The following is a 19,769-nucleotide window of genomic DNA, read 5'->3' as shown; positions in this document are numbered from 1 at the left end:
ATTATGTAGCCTGGCACCTGGTAAGGGTGGTGCAATTCTGCATCAGGCAAAGACATTTGAGAATCACTACAACAGGCCCCTCCCCCAGAAGATCAGCTAGAACATCCAGCCAAGACCAAGTCTACCAATCAAAGAGAACAGAAAAACACCAGTGCTAGGAGAATACAGCACATAGAATTCATGGCTTTCTCCCTATGATTCTTTAGTCTTTCAAAGTTATTTTTTTTTAATTTTAGCATTTTTTTTTCTTTTTCTATTTTTTTTAATTTTTTCCTCTTACCTTTTTTAACCTATTTTAACTATTTCATCTCATCAATATCTTTTTTAAAATCTTTTTTAATTTTCATTTTATAGTCATCTTCTATACCATCATTGTATTTAACCTTATTTTCTGTATACAAATGAGTTTTTATTTCATTAAATTTTTGGGATACAGTTTCTTCTAACAGACCAAAATATACCCTACGTCTAGTGCATGGCTTTGTTCTAGTCTCCAGCCTGATCACTTTCCTCTTTTTTTTTTTTTTTCTCATCCAACCAGTTGCTTATATTATCAAGTCCTTTTTTAAAATCTTTCTTAATTTTCTCTTTACAATCATATTCCTCCATTGGGCTTACCCATATATATGTAATTTTAATTTTAAATAAATAATTGAATAAATTTAATAATTAAATAATTTAATGATTAAAAATTTAAATAATTAAATAATTTTAAAGAAATTTTAAAGAAAGAATAATATATATTTTAAGGAAATATATTTTAAAGAATAGAATATATATATTTTGAAGGAAGAAAGTGTATATATATATATATATATATATATGGATAAATATGGGGCAGTTTCTTCTAACAGACCAAAATACACCCAAAACCATGTGGGTGGCTCTGTTCTATTCACCAGCCTAATCATATATTTTTTTTTCCTTTTCTTCTCCCCCTGGTTTCAGGTCTCTTCTGATTTGGTATATACTTTTAGTGTATATTTTTCTGGGGTCACTGTCACCCTTTTAGCATTTTGTTCTTTCATTCATCTATTCTTCTTTGGACAAAATGCCAAGGCAGAAAAACTCACCTCAAAAAAAAAAAAAAAAAAAAAGAACAAGAGGCAGTACCGACACTAGAGACCCAATCAATACAGACATTACTAAGATATCAGAACTAGAGTTCAGAATGATGATTATAAAAATGCTAGGTGAGCATGAAAGAAGCATAGAAGATACTAGAGAATCCCTTTTGGAGAAATAAAATCCCTTTCTGGAGAAATAAAAGGACTAAAATCTAACCAAGTTGAAATTTTAAAAAAGCTATCAAAACTGGAGGCCCTTACTGCTAGGATAAATAAGGCAGAAGAGAGAATTAGTGATATAGAAGACCAAATGATGGAGAATGAAGAAGTTGAGAAAAAGAGATAAACAACTACTGGATCACGAGGGGAGAATTTGAGAAATAAGTGATACTATAAGATGAAATAATATTAGAGTAATTGGGATCCCAGAAGAAGAAAGAGGGTGGCAGAAGGTATATTGTAGCAAATAATAGCAGAGAACTTCACTAATTTGGGGAAGGAAACAGACACCAAAATCCAGGAGGCATAGAGAACCCCCCTCAAAATCAATAAAAATAGGTCAACACCCCGTCATCTAATAATAAAACTTGCAACTCTCAGAGACAAAGAGAAAACCCTGAAAGCAGCTTGGGAAAAGAGGTCTGTAACCTGCAACAGTAGAAATATTAGATTGGCAGCAGACCTATTCACAGAAACCTGGCAGGCCAGAAAGGACTGGCATGATATATTCATAGCACTAAATGAGAAAAATATGCAGCCAAGAATACTATATCCAGCTAGGCTATCAATGAAAAATAGGAGAAATAAAAAGTTTCCAGGACAGGAGTGCCTGGGTGGCTCAGTGTGTTAAAGCCTCTGCCTTTGGCTCAGGTCATGATACAAGGGTTTTGGGATCAAGCCCCGCATTGGGCTCTCTGCTCAGTGGGAAGCCTGCCTCCCCCTCCTCCTCTGCCTGCCTCTCTGCCTACTTGTGATCTCTCACTCTCTGTCAAATAAATAAATAAAATCTTTAAAAAAAAAAATCTTCCAGGACAAACAAAAACTAAAAGAAATTGCAAACACCAAACCAGCCCTATGAGAAATATTGAAAGGGGTCTTCTAAGCAAAGAGAGAGCTTAAAATTAAGACCAGAAAGGAAGACACAATATACAGTAACAGCCACCTTACAGGCAATACAATGGCACTAAATTCATATCTGTCGATGGTTACCCTGAGTGTAAATGGGCTAAATGTCCCAGAGAGCCTAAAATTAAGACCAGAAAGGAAGACACAATATACAGTAACAGTCACCTTACAGGCAATACAATGGCACTAAATTCATTTCTCTCAGTGGTTACTCTGAGTGTAAATGGACTAAATGTCCCAATCAAAAGACACAGGGTATCAGAATGGGAAAAAAAACAAGACCCATCAATATGCTGTCTATAAAAAACTCATTTTAGACCCAAAGACACCTCCAGATTTAAAGTGAGGTTGTGGAAAACAATTTATTATGCTAATGGGCATCAAAAGAAAGCTGGGGTGGCAATCCTTTTATCAGATAAATTAAATTTTAAGCCAAAGACTATAATAAGAGATGAAGAAGGACACTATATGATACTTAAAGGGTCTGCCCAATAAGAAGATCTAACAATTTTAAATATCTATGTCCCTAACTTGGGAGTGGCCAATTATATAAACCAATTAATAACAAAATCAAAGAAACACACTGAAATAATACAATAATAGTAGGACACTTTAACACCCCCCCTCACTGAAATGGACAAATCATCTAAGCAAAAGATCAACAAGGAAATAAAGCCTTCAAATGACACATTGCACCAAACATACATCAATGATATATTCAGAACTTTCCATCCAAAAACAGCAGAATACATATTCTTCTCTAGTCCACATGGAGCATACTCCAGAACAGATCACATTCTGGGTCACAAATCAGGTCTCAACCAGTACCAAAAGATTAGGATCATTCCTTGCATATTTTGAGACCACAATGCTTTGAAACTAGAACTCAACCACAAGAGGGAAGTTGAAAAGAACTCAAATACATGGAGGCTAAAGAGCATCCTACTAAAGAAAGAATGGATCAACTGGGAAATTAAAGAAGAATTTTTAAAAATCATGGAAACAAATGAAAATGAAATCACAACTGTTCAAAAATCTCTGGGATGCAGCAAAGGTAGTCCTAAGAGGAAAGTACATAGCAATACAAGCCTTTCTCAAGAAACAGGTTCTCAAATACACAACCTAACCCTACACCTAAAGGAGCTAGAGAAAGAATAGCAAATAAAGCCTATATCCAGCAGAAGAGAATAATAAAGATCAGAGCAAAAATCAATGAAATAGAAACCAAAAGAACAGTATAACAGATCAATAAAACTAGTTGCTGGTTCTTTGAAAGAATTAATGAGATTGATAAAACCCTGGCCAGACTTAGCAAAAAGAAAAGATCATGAATGAAAGAGGAGAGATCACAACCAACATCAAAGAAATATAAACAGTTATAGTTAAGAACATATTATGAGCATCCTCACCAACATCTGTTGTTTCCTGACTGGTTAATTTTAGGCATGAGGTGGGAATGCAAGCTGGTACAGCCACTCTGGAAAACAGTTTGGAGGTTCCTCAAAAATTTAAAAATAGAGCTACCCATGACCTATCAATTGCACTACTGGGTGTTTACCCCAAAGATACAAATGGAGTGATCCAAAGGGACACATGTACCTGAATGTTTATAGCAGCAATGTTCATAACAGCCAAACTATGGGAAGAGCCTAGATGCCCATCAACAGATGACTAGATAAAAAAGATGTGAGTATATATATATATATTATATATATATTCCATATATAATGGAATACCATGCAGCCATGAAAAACTGAAATATTGCTATTTGCAACAACATGGATGGAACTAGAGATATTATGCTAAGTGAAATAAGTCAATCAGAGAAAGACAATTACCATATGATATCACTGATATGAGGAATTTGAGAAATAAGACAGAGGATCAAAGGGTAAGGGAGGGAAAAATGAAATAAGATGAACCCAGAGAGGGAGACAGGCCATAAGAGACTCTTAATCTCAGGGAACAAACTGAGAGTTGCTGGAGTGGAGGTGGATGGGAGGGATGGGGTGACTGAGAGAAGGACTTTGGGGAGGGTATGTGCTATAGTGAGTGCTGTGAATTGTGTAAGACTGATAAATCACACACCTGTACCCCTGAAACAAATAATACCTTATATGTTAATAAAAGAATCACCATTATTCTCTAATTAAAAAAAAAAGAAAAAGAAACAGCTAAAGGAGTTTGAAGAGGGAAATATATAACAATACAAGCCTAGCTCAAGAAATAAGAAAATATTCAAACAGTTTAACATTATTCCTAAAGGAACTAGGGGAAAAAAAAAAAAAGGACAGGCGCCCCTGGGTGGCTCAGTCATTTGAACATCTGCCTTCAGCTTAGGTCTCGATCACAGGGTCCTGGGATCCAGTATCGCATTGGGCTCCCTGCTCAGTGGCGAGTCTGCTTCTCCCTCTCCTGCTGCAGTTTCCCCTGCTTGAGCTTGCTTGCTCCATCAAATCAATCAATCAATCAATCTAAAAAAAAAGAAAAAAGAAAAAAGCCCAATAAGGGTAGAAGAGAAATAATAAAGAGCATAACAGAAATAAATGATATAGAGACTAAAAAAAAAAAAAAAAAAAGAAAACAATTCAATGAAACCAAGAGCTAGTTATTTGAAAAGATAAACAAAACTGAAAAACCATTAGCCAGACTCATCAAGAAAAAAAGAGAAAGGAACCACATAAATAAAATCAGAAATAAGGGAGAAGTAACAAGACACCATAGAAATACAAAGGACTATAAGAGAATACTATGAAAAATGACATGCCAACAAACTGAACAACCTAGAAGAAAGGGACAAATTCCTAGAACTATAACCTCCCAGAACTGAACTAGAAAGAAACAGAAAATCTGAACAAACCAATTACAAATAAAAAAAATTGAACTGGTAATCAAAATCTACCAAAAAATAAAAGTCCAGGACCAGATGTATTCACAGGTGAATTCTATCGGACATTTTAAGAAGAATTAATACCTATTCCCCTCAAACTATTCCAAAAAATAGAAGAAGGAAACCTTTCAAATACATTCTTCAAGGCCACCATTAGCCTTATACCAAAACCAGACAAAGACATTACAAAAAAAAAACAGAAAACTACATAGGTCAGGATCTCTGATGAGCAAAGATACAAAAACTGTCAACAAAATATTAACAAACCACATACAACAACAGATTAAAAACACCTTCATCACAATCAGGTGATATTTATTCCCAGGATGCAAGATGGTTCAATTCTCACAGATCAATCATCATACACCACATTAAAAAAATGAAGGTTAAAAATCATATGATAATCTCAATAGATGCAGACCAAGGATTTGACAAGATTCAACATCCATTCATGATAAAAACTCTCAACAAAATAGAGTAGAGGTACATACTTCAACATAATAAAGACCATATATGAAAAATCCACAGCTAACATCATATTCAATGGTGAAAAACTGAGAGCTTTCCCTCTAAGGTCAGGAACAAGACAAGAATGTCCACTCTTAACCCTTTTGTTCAAAAAAGTACCCGAAGGCCTAGCCACAACAATCAGATGAAAGAACGAAAGGTGGGGTGGGGGAGAAAAGGAAGGAGGGGAGGGAATGAGGGAGGGAGGGAAGCTCATGTAATTCTTAAGATGCCATTTATTCAACAAATATTTAATAAGGACCAGTAAATACAATGTATTTTTATCATGTTGATTAATTTGAAGTTGATTAATACCTATTCTTTGTTTTCAAAACTACAATCTGGGAGGAGAGAACAGCTAAGTACACAAATAAGTATAACATAAAGCAGCTGAGGACAAGTGTCTTAAGAAAGATACACAGATGGTTAAATAAAAGTTCATAGATGGAAAAGTTGCTTTGGTTAGGAGAATAAGAGTACACGTTACAGAAAAATGTCATTTGAAATAGATCTTGAAGGATAGATGAGGTTTTTGCAGGTATAGATGAAGGTAATAAAGACTCTAAATAGACAAAGAGACCACAAAGAAATGAATATTAGAAGCTGAAAGCTATCCAGAGAATGAAATGCTGTCCAATTTATCTATAAAAGGGAGTAAGAAAAGTTAAACAAGAAAAGTAATCTGAAACCAATTTATGGAGAACGTGGAAATTTCCGAATAATAAAACCATTGATGTTTTTTGAGCAAGGAAGTAATAAGATCAAGGCAATGTTTTAGGAGTTCCTAAGTCCTGAAGTAGTATAACTAAGAGGTAATAAAGGTCTAAATACTATTTTTCCCCCTTAGTCTTTCAATGTGAGGAGTTTGCTTTTGGAAATTCCTCAAGTGGTCTGTGGTCCACAGACCTGTGTTCCTATGTCATAGATTCTTGATGTTCTCAATCATTTTACACTATGTGGTATGAACATTCATTCTCATTTAGGGATTTTAGCCATACTACACAAATTAAGGTAAAAATGGGACACTAATCAATGAAATTAAATACTTGTGTCATATTAATTGGGACGCCACATGTTCCTCTGTAGTATTTAACTCTTTTAACTTAAATACTGGCACTTCTTGCTCTTTTCTCTCATATCTGAAGAATTCTGCCATTCTGTCCTTCAAAAATCTACTAACTTCTACAAATTTTTACTTACAATAGCCTGCAGTGCTCTGTATCTCAACATTTTCCTCATTTAGGCTTGCTGTACTTTACTTCTGTATCCTCCAACATATGTACAGACATTAGAAGTGTTGGAGACAATGCAGATAAAAGGAAACCCTCTTGCACTGATGGTGGGAATGCAAACTGGTGCAGCCCCTCTGAAGAATAGTATGGAGGTTCCTCAAGAAGTTAAAAATAGAACTACCCAATGATCCAGCAATTTCACTACTAGGTATTTACCCAAAGGATACAAAAATATAGATTTGAAGGGATATACATGCTCTGATGTTTATAGCAGCCTTATCAACGAGCCAAACTACAAAGAAAGTCCAAATGCCCATCAACTGATGAATGGATAAAGAAGACGTGGAGTATAATATGTAATGGTATGTTATTCAGCCATCAAAAAGAATTAAATCTTGCCATTTGCAATAACATGGATGGAACTAAGTGTATATTATATGTGTTATGCTAAATGAAATAAGTCAGTCAGAAAAGGACAAACACCGTACGATTTCACTCATGTGTAACACTTAAGAAAGAAAACAGTTTAACATATGGGAAGGGGGGAAAGGACAAAAGGAGAGAGGTGAAAAAAGTTATAGGGGACTCTTAATGATAGAGAACAAACTGAGGGTTAATGGAGGGAACTGGGTGGGGAATGGGGTAGATGGGTGATAGGTTATTAAGGATGGTACTTATGATGAGCACTGGGTGTTGCATGTAAGTGATGAACCACTGAGATCTACTCCAGAAATCAATATTGCACCATATGTTAACTACCTAAAAATTAAAATAAAATATTAAAAAAAGAAGTGTTCCTGAACTTCAAAACTTTTGGTGATTTGTACTTTATTTTTCCTCAAATTGTGGCTTCTGGAAACTTTCTGGAATCCATATTCCAGACAAGGAAACTCTGTAATAATGGTGCCTCAAAAGTTATTACTCTTTACTAGTTCCTCAGAGAACATGCAATCATTAACTTTTTAAAGATTCATTGCCTTGGAAAAGAACTTTCCTAATGCTACAGAGGCCAAGTCCCACGAGAACATGTGATAAAGTACATTCTTAATTTTTGTAAGGTAATAAAACTCTTTATCCAGCTGGACAAAGAAGTATATGGTTCATCAAACATGTTCTTTAGAGATTTGGTAGCTTTCAAAATAATGATATCTTTACCTTTTGAGCACTGCGGAAGGTCATAACACCTCTGTGTCAATCCCTTTAATTCCGAAATTTCTCAGTGTTGGTACATTAATGCTCCTGGTTTGGACTATTTAAAAAATATATATATACAACAAAAAGAAGCACAAAGACAGCTTCCACCAAATCATTCTAAAAGACTTTTCCAAGCACTGGTGTGGACAATAGGTTGGAAGAAAAATTGCTTTTGAAAATTTCGTGTTTGTGCCCCAAATGTAAGCCCTCATAACTTTCAGAACTCACATCCCTGCATATTGCCACACACACAAAAAAATTCAGGGAACTCAGATTCCCGACATCTTTTCCATGAGCATGTGGATGAAGTACATTTACTTATAACAACAAAAAGAACCGGATTTGGCTTCTGTTTTCTGGTGCAAATTTTTAACTTAAACAATGACATTTTTTAAAAATGCCAAATTTTATGGGAGGGGAAGTCTTCAAAAAATAAACTAGCTGTTATTTTGCAAACTGTTGCAGGTAAAAGATTAAGTGAAAACTTAAAGCCACCGCTTCCAACAGAAGACACTGCAACACAGCAATATTAAAAGTCAGTGCTGGTAAGTAACATTATGGTATGACATTTTATGATGCTTAAGCTAACAGCAATAGCAATAGAAATGAGGCATGTTGGCCTTAAAATTACTTGCTATACAACATGTCTATTTATTTTTCATATTTAAATGATATATTGAGCAACATATTTAACTGAGATGTAAATAGTAAAATCAAAACCTTCTTTACTGAGTCTACTGCCCTGTAAGATGGGTTTAGGATAAGAAACTAGTACATGTATTAAGTGTTAACTTTATGTTATATGCTATCCAGAGCCTATCATACATAGTCCCTGTTCCAAAATAATAAGCTTTACAAAATGAGTTTAACTAGGGGTGCCTGGGTGGCTCAGTTGATTAAATGTCCAACTCTTGATTTTAGCTTAGGTCATGATCTCAGGGTCATGAGATCTATCCCTGCATTGCGCTCCATGCTCAGTGTGGAACCTGCTTAAGATTTTCTCCCTTTCCCTCAGCCCCCTCCTCCATCTCTCTCTCTCTCTCTCTCTCTTCCTTCCTAAAAGAAAAAAGAATTTCACTTTACTTAGTTCTATCACGGTACCATAATGAGGAAGAGATTCAGAAGCAGGCAAAGTTTATTTCTGTGCAGCCAGCTGCCTACTATGCCCAAAACTCAGAGTATGTAACCAAGAACAAGTGGACTACACTCTCTTCCTAACTGATGATTCCTTTGAAAAATGACCCCATGTTCATTGTCTTTTCTTCATTCTAAAAAGGAGCATATTTAAAACTAGTCCTAACTGATAACAATATGTCTCTTGACCTTGCAGGTTACTGACCCAATGAATGTTTCTGAGTCATACTCCAGCTTTGCTTCTGTAAGAGAATTTATACTCCTAGGTTTTTCTTGTGAGTGGAAGATTCAGATCCTCCTCTTCTCACTCTTTACCACAACATATGTTTTGACTGTAACAGGGAATGGGGCCATTGTTTGTGCTTTGTGGTGTGAATGGCAACTCCATGTCCCCATGTACATTTTCCTGGGAAATTTCTCCTTTCTAGAGATTTGGTATGTCTCTTCTACAGTTCCCAAGATGTTGGTCAATTTCCTCTCATATAAAAAGACCATCTCCTTTACTGGATGTTTCCTCCAATTTTATTTCTTTTTCTCTTTGGGAACATCTGAATGTTTCCTCTTGGCTGTCATGGCCTTTGATCGGTACCTTGCTATCTGCCGTCCCTTGCACTACCCTAACATCATGACTGGACACTTCTGTACCAAACTGGTCATTATCTGTTGGGTGTGCGGATTTCTGTGGTTCCTGATCCCCATTGTATTCATCTCTCAGATGCCCTTCTGTGGTCCAAACATTATTGACCATGTTGTATGTGACCCAGGGCCACTGTTTGCATTGGCATGTACCTCTGCTCCAACAATCCAACAGCTTTGCTATACTTTAAGCTCATTTGTTATCTTTGGTAACTTCCTTTTTATCCTTGGGTCCTATACACTCGTCCTATCAGCTGTGTTGCATATGCCTTCAGCCACTGGGAGACATAAGGCCTTCTCAACCTGTGGGTCTCATTTGGCTGTGGTATCACTATTCTATGGCTCTCTGATGATCATGTATGTTAGCCCAGGACTTGGGCATTCTGCTGGTATACAGAAAGTTGCAACTTTGTTCTATGCTATGGTAACTCCATTCTTCAACCCCCTCATCTATAGCCTTCGGAATAAGGAGATAAAAGCAGCCCTGAGGAAAGTTCTGGGGCATCTCAGCATAATCCAAACTATACTGGATAATCCCCGCGTTATCAGGTCAGTATAGTATCACAAAAAGCAATCAGGATTATATAGTTATTCAAGTCTTCAAATATAAGTCTAGTTATGTTAACTCTATCAGCTTATGAAATAAAACATCTATGGGGCCACTTATAATCACAAAGTGGCCGGATTATACAGATAAATGGAAGTACTGGGTTCTTCTTTGGCACTTAGAGTGTACATGAACTAGGGAATGTACACATCTGGGTGTTTTCTTGGTAGTTCATATGGTTCTTCTGTGAGAAAAATTTCTGTGTCCTATTTGATGATTTAAATTAATACTTCTGGGAGCAATTATATTATCTCATTTTGTTGTAGTTATTTATAAATAAAAGGAAAAAATGTATTTATTTCTGTTTGTGGTTCTTTTCTTATTTGACTCTATTATTTCAGTGATTAGGTTACCCCTGCTAAATAAACCCTTAAAGCAATTATCCAAAATTTCAATGGGACCATAATGTTATGCTAGCCTAATGACATTCAGACATACGTTGTTTGTTTTCCTTACACATTACCCCTTTCTAAGCTCCTTAAGGGGCTAATTCTAACATCAGTCAAAATATTCAGATATACAGTATTCTGAGTGTCAATATTTTTACCTAAACAAAGGTTCACTAGAGTGTACATGTTTTAGTGAACAAAGGTTCGCTAAAAGCTTAATTGGTCATTTAATTGTGTTTTAGATAATAGAGTATCTCTTCCTAAAAAGTGGAGAGGGAAATGATCTACTTTATAATAAATTACTTAAGTTCAAAAAAATAAGTTGACAGTTCATTGTTATTTGTTGCTGCAACAGTATTAAAAGAACAGAAAGGGGGACGCCTGGGTGGCTCAGTTGGTTAAGCAGCTGCCTTCGGCTCAGGTCATGATCCCAGCGTCCTGGGATCGAGTCCCACATCGGGCTCCTTGCTTGGCAGGGAGCCTGCTTCTCCCTCTGCCTCTGCCTGTGCTCACTCACTCTCTCTCCCTCTCTCTCTCTGACAAATAAATAAATAAAATATTTTTTAAAAAAAGAACAGTAAGGAAAATTGTTAAGAAATTGTTACAGTGATACAATACACTTTACATTTTTGTTTATATGTATGTTTATTTGATATGACATCAAATTTGTTCCTATATTATACCAAGTTTTTATGACCATTGCTTTTTAGGAACCTTTAGGAATTTCAATATTCCATTCAATCAGTATGGTATGGATTGTAAATTTTTATGTGGTGAGATCAATATTTTCCTAGAAGGAGGACTGTTCTTCCAAGTACCCTGAAACTTACTTTTGCAATGTGTAAGAAAGGGACTTTCCAGAAGGTGGATTAGGAGAAAAATGCATGCCACCAACTACATAATAAGGATAGCTTAGAATTATTATCCAGGGATTCAGAAACTCTTCCACCCACCAGCCATCATTTTGTTATACAGTAACTTCCATTCTTTTATTGCAAAAATTAAGATCTCAATTAAATCCTCATAAAGTTCTGTCATGATGATGCTTTGCAAACTAGATTAGGACTCATCATCTAATCTAAAACTGCCTCTGGAAAATCCAAGATGTAAGACTACTATACATATGTAACAATTTTCGTACTGGCGTTTCTACCTTAGAACAGTTTCTTGAGAGAGAAAAGGATTGCTCAGTTTTAAATATAAGGCTGCACTTGTGATTTTTGAAATGGACACACTCTGATTCATATCATGCTTGACTTGACTGAAGCTCTTTTTGAATTTTTTTTTACCTCCTTTTGGAGCAACAATTACATAAATTTGATTATGAAGATTTAAAATATTTTTCATCATCACATTCATTCATTTTTCTTAAGTACCACATGAGGTGCTTTGTTGAAGTTTGGGAAACAAATCTATATTTAATTTTTCCATACACATTTACAAGTTTTGACTAAAATCTTAGGCTTTGTAGTGCTTTTTTTTGTTTGTTTGTTTTCTTGTTCTTTGTTTTTGTCTTTCAAGGATTTTCTAGCCACTGACTCAGTCTCTCTTGTTGTTTATTTGGATATAAATATTTGCTCGAATATCAATCTCCTAAAGTGGTGTCATTGAGAAAAGGGTCTAGTTCTTAATTTCCATCACTGTATTCATTTTCTTATTTTACACTCAACACATGCATGGCAGAGTATATTACCTGCATACTTACTATCCATTTTTCTTATCTTCCTTCTTAATACAATCTCAATTCTACTCTGGTGGCAACATATCCAGTTTGAAAAATCAAATGTAGTATCTTTTATAAAGCGATAATTGTGTGGATGAATTGAGGAGTATGCCAAAGTATTTTGTAAGTGATAAAGAGCTTTCCAAGTGAAAAATATTAACTGAAATCAATTGCATACATACTATGTATAAGATTCTATTCTGATTATCACAGCCATGCTGTGAGGAAGGTATTATCATTAGCTCTAGTTTAAAGATTTAAAAAGCAAGCAAGAAAGGATAACTTGTCCATGCTTAAGAAAATTTAATGATTGGGATGATGAAAAAAACATTTTAATATCTTTATAATCTTTATAATCAAATTTGTCTAATTGCTACTTCAAAAACCAGCAAAAGTTTTTCAAATAGAGTTTCAATCAAGTCATGCATGATATGAATCAGAGAGTAGGGAACCTTTCCATCTTTGGAGTACTAAATTACCCAAACGTAGTCCTGCCTCTGATTTCATGATTTCCTTCCATGTGTTAATGGCTCATATCCTCTGGAAAAGAAGATCTTACCATTCAGATAGAAATCTACCATTCTCTTTCTTCTTCTTTCTCCTCTATACCCCCAACCTTGGTTTGAAGGTCAAATTCCCTCTGGTAAGATTATGGGCTCTTTTTCAGTCTTCCTGCTATAGAGAAGCTTAATATTAAGACTACCAGGAAGATGGAGAGGGAAGTCATAGAAATGGTGGAGCTAGTGGGTTGTTCTTATTACAAAGAAGAAAGAAACTCTCCTGGAAAATGGAGAAGAGTCTTATTCTTTCAAGTATCAGAAGAATATGATACAGAAGTAGTGAGAACTGAAATCCCCAAACCAGACTAGGAAAGAAGAAATCATGAAGTAGAAAAAGTTGATAAGAGGGATAAAAGAGAAAAAAATCATGCAGATTTGGGAGAAGTTACAAAGTTAACAAAGCACTCTCCTCATTGCCCTAGCTCTTCCCAACTTTAATTTAAGAGGGTGTCACATCTGTGTTTGAGAGAGGGCATAAGCTATTGTGGAGGAAAGAATCACAGAAGAAAGGCATTTATATCCCTGTTGCAGGAGATGAGAAAATTCTTCTGAGAAATTTCAACTCTGTCTCATTTCCTCTGCTCAAATGTAAACTAACTGCTACCCCAATACCAGGTAAGCTTTGTGGACAAGATAGAACAAGTAGCAGAAACTGATAAGGAAGAAAGCAAAAACAGAGAATCTCCCCTACATAGAAATGATGACCCCCTGTAAGGGAAGCCAGAGGCCTCATGTAGTTAGGGAGTGGCAGAGATTAAGGGAAACATTTGGCTAAAACTTTAATTTAACTGGCCAAATGAGGAAACCTCATTTGTGGACAATCTGAGTGATGGCTCAGGTAATTCCATCAAATACAAATTTCCTAAGGACAAAGGATACTCACTCTACAGTCCAGAATAGTTCTGTATTCCTAGGATCTCTGCCCAAGTGACATTATGTTTCCTTGGTCTGAGATCTATTTCAGGCTTTGAAATCTCCTAGATACTAGAATAGAAAAGGAACATCAAGAATAACAGAGCATTCTATTTTTTTAAAGATTTTATTTATTTATTTGACAGAGAGAGAGAGATCACAAATAGGCAGAGAAGCAGGCAGAGAGAGGGGGAAGCAGGCTTCCTGCTGAGCAGAGAGCCTGATGCAGGACTCGATCCCAGGACCCTGAGATCATGACCTGAGCCAAAGGCAGAGGCTTTAACCCACTGAGCCACCCAGGTTCCCCACAGGGCATTCTATTTGACACAGTCAGAGACTACAGTGTAAGCACAAGAAACAGCCTTTCTAAAATGCAAGGGGGTTACTGAGGAGCCCAAGGAAGAAGGCAGAAGTGGTTGTAGTGACAGAGCAGAGCACAGTGACAGGATGCTTCCTACATCAACACATCAACTATGTACTTCGATCCATATCTGAAGGGATCCCCCTCTAAAGATGAAGATTGTTCTCTCTCCAGTTGGTGTTGGTATGGAGACCTGTTTAACCCACCCCGGTGAAACAGTTTGCTGACTAAATTTTAAAAACCACTGGTACCAGGAAAGATTCAGCACATTCTCTGTACTGGAAAAGTTTGCACCAAAGAGAGGTATGACTATCTCAAGACTCTGACCAGTGATGTTCATATTGTGAAAGGAGTCTTTCATGAGAATCTGAATTATCCAGAACAAAAAGTTGTGACTGTTGGGCAATTCAAAATTGGTTTGATCCATAGGCAACAAGTTATTGCATGGGAGACATGACCAGCTTAGCACTGTTGTAGGGCCGTTTGATGAGGACATTCTTAACTCAAGATACACATACAAATTTGAAGCATTTGAGCATGAAAAAAATTTTTACATTAACCCAGGTTCTGCCACTGAAGCATATAATTTCTTAGCAACAAATATTATTCCTTCATTTGTATCAATGGATATTCAGGCTTCTACAGTTGTCCTTTACATGTATCAGCTAATTGGAGATGATGTTAAAGTAAAAGGAATTGAATACAAAAACATCTTAAAGCCAGGCCTGTCTTGCTGGTTTTTTTCATTTCTCTGTTCAAATCAAATAATTAAGCATTTATGAACCACAAGATCATATCACTTTTGTGATATTTTACAGTAAAATATAATATTGCTTTCTGTTAATACAATGTTCTAAGCTTCTTATAAACTATGAGAATATATGCCACTTATTTTATTTCTATGAAAAAATGTCCACCATACAGTAAATGGTCATGTACTAAGAAAAGCGTACTCTTGCAAATACCCTCAGAGTTGATATTTGGAACTTCACTACAAAAATGTAGTGCATGAGGGAAAAGAATCTAGATTTTCTTGTATACATTTTTCTCTTTGGTAATAAACAGTTACCTTTCATTTATAAAAATAAACAAATAAAACATAAAATGCAAGGGACCAGCCAGAGAAATAGAATGACTCAGCATCAAGTATGTTAAGTGACATTCACAATGAGGCTGATAATTTTGCAAGGTCAAATCATCTAGACAATGCCTCCCCTGGCCCTTCTCCTCAGGCCTCTTCTGAAATTTTCACTGAACCTGAAGCACATACAAATCTGGTGGTCAAGGAAAGGGAGCTTTAGTGCTTCCGGAGCCAGCTTTATGTGATCACCCCAGCATGTTATCCTCATGGTAAACTCAAGTTCAGGAGACAGAAAAGTCTGTATCTTTTAATACCAAATCCTCCTTTGCCCAAAGGCATGACTTACTGAATAAGCCCCAACTGTAAGGAGGACAATGCCCTCACTGTTTTTGGTTGCCATGTCTCTTTGCTAGACTGGCCTCCTGCCTCTATCTTTTCTAGGACCTAGAAGGGGGGCATATGGTGGTTGGTCATTTCATAATGAGGAACTAGAGACCTTACCATTGGAGAGGAATAAGAAAGCAGTAAGAAAGTGTCAGTGGGACTTCCTACCTCTATCACTATATTCTGAACTCAAAAGTATGAAGATTTCATTTTTTGTTTTACTGCTTTCCTCTGTTTCATTCTCCAATTCACTTTTCCCACTTCCTTTATATTTTGCCTGAACATTTTGAGGCTATCTTCATAAACTTGACACAAACAGCAATAAAACTTCACTTCAAATGTTTCCTTAGTCCTACCTGAGAACTTCTGTAGTGGAAAGACCACCATACATGGAAGCAGGAAACCCAGGCTATAGACCTAACTCTGTCGTTTTATTTGTGACATCCAGTAAGTCACCTAACTTTTTTGACATTCCATTCCCTCATGAGTAAAATAAGGATAAGAATACATTATCCCAACACTGAAAAGAAATTAAAAAAAAAGAAGTAAACATAAATAAATAAATAAAACTGGAAAAAAAAAAGAATACATTATCCCACATATATCACAGAGATCACATGGCTAAGGATCAAATAAGAGTGAATGTTCAAGTCTTATGATGTTTGTATCATTACTATTTTTTCTCCTCCAATCTACCTTGTAATAAGACAAATAAATCTGCTACCTGATCTTGGAAGTAGCCATTCATAGCTGAGGGCTCCCCTCAGCTTAGAACTTTGAAATCTGCAACTTAGAACTTAGAAATTTTCACTAATCGTCTCTGACAGGAGGATTGGGAAATGTTGCCCATTTCTCTGCTGGGATCTGTTGCAAGTTGTAGGCTTTTCTTGCTCGTCTGTTTCTATCTCCATTGGCTTTTTGTCTTTAGGAAGGCACATTTGACACTCCTCTTTTCCCCTTTTCCTAAACCAATATCAAGGATGGAAAGACCTCTGTTCTCCTTCACTCTCCTCTCTCTCTTACTGGAGGACTTGATGAGCCTCTGATGAATGAGTTGGGCAGGGACTACTCTTGATTGAAGCATAGCAATCATAGCAATGTTGCCTAGCATCTCCTACTATATCCCACTCTGTTCTTTGGCCCCAGGACTGCATGTTTTTGCATCATGCTCCAGCATTAAAGACAAGGCTGAGACTAACAACAGTGCCTCCAGGGCACAGTTGTTATCCTGCCAACTGATGCCTTTGTACACTTCCTCACAACACAGTTTAGGCTTCAGCTGAGAAACATCAGGATTACATCTGGGACATTTGAAGGACTGGACCAGCTACATCACCTTTTGAGCATCACACTCCCTGTTGCTGTAGCCTGTTCCTTCCTCCAGATGCCCTAGAGCTCCTGTGATTCCTCGACACCCTTTCCTTCCATGGCTATCACCTGAATTATAGACATAATATCCATTTGCCCATCAACCTTATTCATATAACCCTGAGGTATAGCTGTCTAACAGAGAGGGAACTGCAAGGGCTCTTCCCAAACCTTCTCCCTGGTTCCTCTCCTACCACCAGCCTTGATCCATGGACCCCTCTCCTAGAGGTGCTGGATCTGACTGCCGATCTGAAGTTGAGCTGGGTACATGGCAGAGCTCTACATGGCCTCCAGCTCTACTTCCTGAGACTGAATGGCACTCCACTGAGTACATTAGAACAAGACTCAGGGCTGTTCCACTTGGACTCTTTCTCCATTGTGGAGACAGATACAGAAAAACTGTCAGGAAGTGGGGCAGGCTACTTTGAGCTTTGTGTACTTGCCCTTCGCAGAAACCAAATCCAAAACACAGAGGAAAGGGATCACCCAAGCTGACACTAGAACTCCTCAGCCTTCATGTCAGTGACCTGCAGTTACCTCCCTTCAAGTTCCTAAGGGCCCTAACCCAGTTTCAGAGGCTCAATCTGTCAATGAAGAAGCTGGGCCCAACCTTGGTGCTCCCAGGACTGATTAGCTCAAATCTGAAAATGCTTCATCTCTCCCACAATGATCTATATGTTCTGCCACATAGGCTCTTCTCCCCAATTCTTCAACTCCAAGGGCTCTGACTGAATGTTAACTACATCTCCAACTTATCTAGTGAGAGCCCAGAGGGGCTACCATAGCTGAAGACCTGAGATCTGAGTTGGAACCAAACTAAGATGCTAAAGCCAGGCTGGCTCTCCTCTCTTCCTGCCCCTACCTCACTGACACTCTGGGCACCCATTTAGAGCATAGTTCAGGCAGGCGGTACCAAGGTTCCCAGAAGCTGAGCCATATGCTGCTAGATTCTCTTGAAATGCTGGATATCTGTCTTCCCTGGCTTCCAGTACTGCTCAGCATGGAGGTATGGGCAAGCATATGCCTCTAGTTTAGGTCCTCAGTGGAGAAACCTTCTTGTTCTTGCAGAGTCTTACCTTACAAACTTCCATTATATTGCTCCATCTGAACAATACCAGTTTTATTTCCCTTCCCTATATCACTTGCCTCTCTGAGGCCGCAGGCTCTACATTTTATCTAGCCATAAATCCCAGAGATTCCTTCTACAGCTTCCTCTCCTGGAACATGTACACTTCTGGTCTGATCACAAGGTACAGAAGATCTAGGGATCACCTTCTTTGTCAGTTGGAATGCCTTTTATTTTGTTGTTGTTGTTGTTGTTGTCTCATTGCTGTTGCTAGGACTTCTAGTACTACTTGAACAAAAGGTATACGAGTGGTCTTCCCTGTTGTGTTCCTGACCTTAAGGGGAAAGTTTTCAGTTTTTCCCCATTGAGAATGATATTTGCTGTGGGCTTTTCATAGATAGCTTTTATGATATTGAGGTAAGCATCCTCTATCCCTATATACTGTGGAGAGTTTTAATCAAGAAGGGATGCTGTATTTTGTCAAATGCTTTATCCATTTATTGAGAGGATCATATGCTTCTTGTCTTTTCTTCTATTAATGTGATCTATCAATCACATTGATTGATTTATGAATTTGAACCACCCTTCCAGCCCAGGAATAAATCACCACTTGGTTGTGGTGAATAATCCTTTTAATGTATTGTTGGATCCTATTGGCTAATATCTTGGTGAGTATTTTGGCATCCATGTCCATCAGGGATATTGGTCTGTAATTCTTTTTTTTTGATAGGGTCTTTCTCTGGTTTTCAGATCAAGGTAATGCTGGCCTCATAGAATGAGTTTGGAAGTTTTCCTTCCATTTCTATTTTTGGAAACAGCTTTAGTAGAATAGATATTATTTCTTCTGTAAATGTTTGGTAGAGTTCTCCTGGGAAGCCATCTGGACTCTTGTTTTTTTGGAGAGTTTTTAAAATTACTGTTCAATTTCTTTTCTTGTTATTGGTCTGTTCAGATTTTCTATTTCTTCCTGTTTCAGTTTTGGTAGTTTATAAGTTTCTAGGAATGCATCCATTTCTTCCAGATTGTCAAATTTGGTGGCATATAGTTGCTCATAATATGTTTTTAAAGTTCTTGTATTTCCTTGGTGTTGGTCATGACCTTTCCCCTTTCATTCATGATTTTATTAATTTGGGTGTTTTCTATCTTTTGGATAAGTATGGCCAGAGGTTTATCAATCCTATGAATTCTTTCAAAGAACCATCTTCTAGTTTTGTTGATCTGTTCTACTGTTCTTGTGGTTTGTATTTCATTGATTTCTGCTCTAATCTTTATTATTTCTCTTCTCCTGCTTGGTTCAGACTTTATTTGCTGCTCCTTCTCAAGGTTGTTTAGGTATTCCTATAATAGTAGACATTGTTAAGATATACATGCTACCCAGATCAATCTACACTTTCAGTGCAATCCCTATCAAAATAGCATTGACATTTTTCACAGAGCTGGAACAAACAATCCTAAAATTTGTATGAAACTAGAAAAGACCCTGAGTGGCCAGGAAAATGTTGAAAAAGAAAACCAAAGCTGAGGAGACATCAT

The 19,769-nt window shown here is 36.9% G+C and overlaps 2 protein-coding genes and 1 pseudogene across 3 annotated transcripts; all 3 read left to right on the top strand.

The window, feature by feature from the left end:
• Nucleotides 1-9,264: 9,264 nt before the first annotated feature.
• On the top strand, nucleotides 9,265-10,344 carry LOC308346626 (olfactory receptor 11H12-like; the record flags this gene model as incomplete). Its single annotated transcript, XM_080809690.1, has 1 exon — nucleotides 9,265-10,344. Exon 1 carries the CDS (start codon nucleotides 9,358-9,360, stop codon nucleotides 10,342-10,344), a length of 987 nt encoding a protein of 328 aa, XP_080665816.1. The 5' UTR covers nucleotides 9,265-9,357.
• Nucleotides 10,345-14,575: 4,231 nt separating this feature from the next.
• Nucleotides 14,576-15,119, top strand: LOC308346625 (vacuolar protein sorting-associated protein 29-like; the record flags this gene model as incomplete). The annotated part of the gene is given in 3 exon segments (XM_080809689.1): nucleotides 14,576-14,782; nucleotides 14,788-14,809; nucleotides 14,812-15,119. Coding segments are annotated over 3 exon segments (537 nt in total), but the record flags the coding sequence as incomplete, so codon positions are not given.
• A 1,663-nt stretch (nucleotides 15,120-16,782) lies between these two features.
• On the top strand, nucleotides 16,783-17,665 carry LOC308346623 (toll-like receptor 11; annotated as a pseudogene). The gene has a single exon. The product of its transcript is annotated as a toll-like receptor 11 (transcript).
• The last annotated feature ends 2,104 nt before the right edge of the window (nucleotides 17,666-19,769 follow it).

Source organism: Martes martes, assembly GCF_963455335.1.
Source record: "Martes martes genome assembly, chromosome: 7".
Taxonomy (NCBI): Eukaryota; Metazoa; Chordata; class Mammalia; order Carnivora; family Mustelidae; genus Martes; species Martes martes.
Note: the sequence above shows the minus strand (reverse complement) of the source record. Positions and strands in the feature narration are given on the sequence as shown.